Raw genomic sequence first — 6,000 nt, forward strand, 5'->3', positions numbered from 1 at the left:
TGTGCAGGTTGGTCAGGTGTGGCACAGCCATCTTGAACTTTTCCCTGGCATCTTTTAATGCATGATGGTGGTAGACTGTGAAGAGGCTTATTGGTGGAGAAAACGGTGCAAACTTTTTTCTTGTACCTCTAGTGACCAGAAGCGTGGTCACTCCATACTCTCAGTAAAGTCCCTGCTCCCTGGACAGTCAGAGGCACATCAAAGGGAGTGGAAAGCTAGGAGCACCTACCACATCACCTAGAGTCAGGTGTGGTCTGCTACTGACCTGTTGTACTGGTTCTGGCCAGCCCTGGACTAGTGGGACCTCTTGGCCTAAGCTGCCCTCTAGGATGAAAATACCCCGATCTCCCAGCTGCTGTGGGGTCTGCACGAACTACTTCCAGATTGGATGCCCAGAAAAGACAATACCTAGCCCCACAGCAACTCTATGTTACTAACTCATCCCTTGCCCATCCACAATGGAAGGTTCTTGGCTGACAGGAGACCCCAGAATTTTCTCCTATCTGGGTTGGCACCTATCCTGGTTTTCTTCTTTCATTGATTTTCTTCTGCTTTTCTTTCTTTCTTTCTGTTGTACTATTCTCTGGTCTCTTTTCCTATTACATTAATCTTTCTAACTGTGTTACCTCTCCTTCATTTTTTTTTTTTTATGGCTATTGTTTGCTTTTCTTCTCTTTTGTGTTTTTTTCTTCTTGCCTTACTCAACAGGAGACAGCAACTGGAACCATACAGCCTAGCCATAACCATACACCCTCTACAGGCCTATCCAGTGGGCAAGAGCCAACATCAACTGCTAGACACAGAATCAATGACAATAACCAACATCAACCAAACTGAGCTGCATGAACTATGAACAAATAACAATACACAAGCTTCCACCCCCTAGTCACAGCTGACACCAGGAGGCAACAGGTGAGTGCCTAAGAATACAAAACATACAATCATCAATTTAATACAAATATAATACCAGCACAATGTATTGGAAGCAACAATTTCTGTTCACATGAAACAAGACACAGTGACTTAAACGTAAGTGGCCAAGAGGCAGAGGTTGAACCAGTTTTGGAGGAAAAAAAGGAATTGAAACTACCTGAAAAAGAATATTTGGGTACCTCCAAATGATTAACAGAAAGGTCAAAGAAAACAAGGAAGAATTCAGGAAAACATTATAGTAATAAAGTGTTGGAGACAACACAAAACCTGCAAATAGAAATCCAGAAAACTAATACTCAGATTTCAGAAATGAACAATACATTGAAACGGCAGAGTAGAAGATTTGAATCAATGGAATCCCAAATTTGTGAACATGAATATAAATCTCTCAATACTAGCAGGCTACAAGAACAATCAGAAAAAAAGAATGGGGACAATATGAAAAGGAGTAATTTTGGGTGATCGGCATTCCATAAAAGGAAGAGACAAAAGAAAACACCAAAAAGATAGTTGGCTAAAACTTCTGTAACATGCAGAAAAACGAAAAAGCAAGCATTTAAGAAGCCAAATAAACCCCAAACAGGATGTACCAAGAATCCTGAGAGCAGCTCAAGATAAACAAAAAGTTGCCGACATATGAGAATCAATAAGATTAAGCTCTGATTTTTCAGCAGAAATCATGCAGGTAAGAATGCAATTGAAAGAAAAAACTGCCAACCAAGAATCACATACCCAGCAAAACTGTCACACAAATACAATGGCCAAATTAGAAAATTTCCACATAGACAAAAATTAAAGGAATTTGTAATAACTAGACCAACTTGCTATGATTAAAATATATATATATATATATATAAAGGGAGTCCTTTGGACTAAGAACCAACAATAGCAAACCTCCACTAGAGAGAGACATACAGTCACACACCCAGAATGCAATCCACAATCCAAATACAGAAGTGTGCACAGTAATGTAAACCTACATGACTGCAAATAAGGATCCAAAGACCAGTTTACAATGAAGACAACTACAAAACTAAAAGCAGGAAAGGGTATAGTTACAGAACTTCCAAGTGGGGAGGAAATCAACTGCATTTCAAGAAAAAACAGACTATCAAGGATTAAGCCTATCCCCTCAGTACAAAGGGTTGATAGCCAGTGTCCGTCCCTACTGAAAATGGGGAGTAGTGGAGGGGACTATAAAGGCACAAAGTGGCTGGCTTACAAGTTTTCCAGAGGGAATTTAGTTTAGGAGTGTAGGTAGAATCCCCAGTGAAATAATTTTCATCTAGACGGGTCTGGAGATGAGGATAGTGGCAAGGTACAAAGGTCAATATACAAAAACCAGTTGCATTGCATTCTTCTACACGAATAAAGAAAGCTCTGAAAAGGAAAGTACAAAACACTACTACAAGAAATCAAAAGAGACTTACAGAAATGGAAGAATATACCATGCTCATGGATAGGTAGACTTAACATTGTGAAAATGTCAACACTACCCAAAGCAATACATATAGATACAATGCTATTCTAATCCAGATTCCAGTATCATTCTTAGAAGACATGGAAAAACTGATCACTAACTTAAGAACAAAGTTTGGAAGGCTCTCACCTCTGATCTCAAAATCTATTCACACCCTCAGTGGCCAAAATGGCCTTGTACTGGTACAATGGAACAGAACTGAGAAGCCAGAAGTAAATCCATGCACATACAAACAGTTGATCTTTGACAGACGGCCAAAACACATTAAATGGGAAACAGACAGTTTCTTCAACAAATGGTGTAAGCAGAACTGGAAATCCATATGCAGAAAGACCCGTATCTCACACCATATACAAAAACAAACTCAACGTGGATGAAAGACCTAAATGTAAAACATCTAGAACTATAAATAACTGGACTGCAGCCACTCCTGGTAACAACAGTTTAAGTTTAAAAAACAGAGGGCTGTTTTTTTGTTTTTGTTTTTAACTACAGTGTGATAGTATTCAGCATCTAAAAATAAAATTGTTTTCCCACTTTGACTTTCAGATGCAGTGAACTAAATCAATACTTCATTATCGTTGTGTTAAGTGCTGTTGAGTCGGTTCTGACTCAGTGATCCTGAGGGTTTCCGAGAAGCAGCTGGTGAGTCGGTTCAAACCCACCAGCCTTTCCTTGACCTTGCGGTTCAAACCGACCTTGCTGTCCAGTGCTTATCTTACAGCACCACACCAGGACTCCTACTTCCTTACTAGATAGTATAACAGGAAAACAAAAAGAACTGATGTATTTCAAACTAAGATGCCTGGTGAGGAATATTGAATATACTGTGGACTGTCAAAAAACAAACAGATTGGTCTTAGAAGAAATACAACCAGAATTCTCCTTTGAATTAAGGATGATGATAAAGCTTCCACACACTTTCCTTGGACATGTTACCAGGACAGACCAATTGCTAGAAAAGCACAGCATATTTAGTAACAAGGGAAATCTTCGTAAGATGGGGTACACAATAACTGCAATAATGGGTTCAAACACAACAACGGTTATGACAATGGTACAGGACTAGGAGATATTTCATCTTGTTATACATTAAAGTCACCATGAGTCAGAACTGACTCGATGGCAACTAACAAGAAAGTTAATCATCCTTACATTTGTTTTGTTTGGGTTTCTTTTGCTATACTACTATACTTAAGATTTACATCAACATTGACACATAAATGAAGTTGGCCTAGAGCAGAATTTTCCAACTTTTGTTTCACAGGATATATTAGTCCATGTTTCTGGGAAAAATGCTCTAATCCTCACATTCCTTTATATGTAGCTTATTCAAATGTAAAATATTTAGAGAGTTACAAAAATAGATTAAGGAAAAAAAAACAGATTAAGGGACTCCTGGTATGGCACTATTGGTTAATGCACTGGACTGCAAACTCCACTTGAAACGGGAGGTCTAAGGTTCAAGTTGACCAGCTGCTCCTTGGAAACTCTATACACAGGGTCGCTATGGGTCAGAAGCCAACAGCACTTAACAACAAAAGAAAAATAATACTCATATAGCTGCTAGTAAATGAGCTAAGATTCTGCGCAGGTCAGTATTGTCATCATCACCCTTGAGATCAATAAACTGTTATTCTTGTTATTAAATGAGAAGTATTGTTTAAAACAAGCTGTTTACAACAAATTAAGAAAGAGCAGCGATTTTAATAAAGCTAAGCATTTATATGGGATATACGGGAAAAATATAAGGCTTTCTACTCTCAAGGATTTATAGCCTCAGAAACCCTATACAGACAGGGTGGCTATGAGTTGGAACCAACCTGATGGCACTTAACAATAAGAAGTTTTTATCGTAAAATTATATGTTCTTTTATGAGAAAACAAAAGCGATGATTCAAATCTGAACAGGAAGTTACCTACCTGAGTGTGACTGATTGCTATATGGTTACCATGAAGAGGTGACTGATGATCTTTCTCCTTATTGTGACGGCTACTCTGTTTACTGCGCTGTAGTTGCTGCCTCAGTTTGGCTATCTGCTTGGCAGGGAGAAGGGAAAACAAGAGAACAAAAGTTAACACCAATTTTTGAATATTCATTTAGGTTTTAGGTATTGATAAATGAACTCTTTTTCTCAAAGGCTTCATAAAGAGCATTTTCACTTGATTCTTTCAACTTTTTATGATTAGCTTCTAAATCTGAAATGCTGGTAAATATATAAAATAAACTCCAAAAACCTAGTATTTCACATGCTTGAATCAAAGCTATCATCTTACTATAATAACATATCACTAACTAAACTGGACTCTTGGTGTAGCACTGTAGAATCAACACTGGACTGTGAATCACTAGGAAGGCAGTTCAAACCCATTAACTACTACTTGGAAATGCTATATGGGGTCATTGAGTAGGAATCTACTTGATGACAACAACAAATATGCATAGTCATACAACTTTTTAAAACAATTATAATTTAGGTTCTATTCTATCTTAAAGTGAAGATTCACATTCCCAGGATTAAGAGACAAAGCATACTATGATATGCCTTCCAATTCATTATTCACCTATTCAAAGGGCTTCGAAAAATTCCATGACCTTTTGCTTCCATTTTCCGATGAGTTTTCTAAGGGCCCTTGGTATATTTCAGGTGATGTTTAAGAAGTAGTCACAACTTTAGAGTCTGGGTATGACTCTGTAGGATAAGCACTGCTAACGAGGTTGTTGGTTTAAACCTATCAGCTGCTCTTTGGAAACCCTATACAGGATCACTATGAGTTGGAACCAACTCAAAAGAACTTAACATTTTCAATTTGGAGTCCTGGTGTGGCGCTGTAGGATAAGCAGTGGACTCCTAACTACAAGGCCCACAAGCCTCTCCTCAGAAACCCCTATACAGGCTCAACAGCATTTAACATTTGGGGGAAGTTATTAATACTAGCATTATTTTCCTTTGTAGAATAGATAACATTAATCAATCAACATTGTTCCCTGAACACCTATGGTGAACCTAATTACTTGTTATCTAGGGATACATGTAATTAGGTTATACAAATACAAAAGTCAGCAGGTAGATAAGTCAGTAAAAAACAACATTGATTTCCTTAAAGACATATAGAAAAATAATACATTTTTCTCTAAGTATTATATTATTTAAATACTTACCTTCAAGGCAATAAAAAATGCATAACAAACATACTATTAAAACCTCTAAAGAGGAAATGTATGTAAGGCTGTTTGGAAAACTGATGTTGAAATTTTGATTTTACCCCTGGCAAATAGCAAAAGAGAAATATGGAAGGCTATAAAGTACTCACACAAAGAAATAATATTCTTTATTTTATACTAAGATCTTTGTATTATCTTAATTTTTAAAAAAGTTCTCTGTGTTCATGGGCCTTTCAATACAATGTCCCCAGCAAAACATGGACAAATATAACTATGCTAGGACAAATATAAAGGAAGCTCTGGTAGCGTAGTGGTTACGAATCGGGCTGCGAACCTTAAGGTCAGCGGTTCGAAACTACCAGCTGCTCCGCGGGAGAAAGATGAGGCATTCTACTCCCGTAAAGATTTACACCCTCGGAAA

General features: G+C 37.6%; 1 protein-coding gene across 1 annotated transcript in view; it reads right to left on the reverse strand.

The window, feature by feature from the left end:
- Positions 1–6,000, reverse strand: part of GLCCI1 (glucocorticoid induced transcript 1) — a 142,547-nt gene that overhangs the window by 34,788 nt on the left and 101,759 nt on the right. Inside the window, exon 5 of the mRNA XM_006834389.1 lies at positions 4,337–4,453. Within this exon, the coding sequence (XP_006834452.1) occupies positions 4,337–4,453 (117 nt within the window). The remainder of the gene's footprint in view (positions 1–4,336; positions 4,454–6,000) is intronic.

The sequence above is a fragment of the Chrysochloris asiatica genome, unplaced genomic scaffold, assembly GCF_000296735.1.
Source record: "Chrysochloris asiatica unplaced genomic scaffold, ChrAsi1.0 scaffold00010, whole genome shotgun sequence".
NCBI lineage: Eukaryota > Metazoa > Chordata > Mammalia > Afrosoricida > Chrysochloridae > Chrysochloris > Chrysochloris asiatica.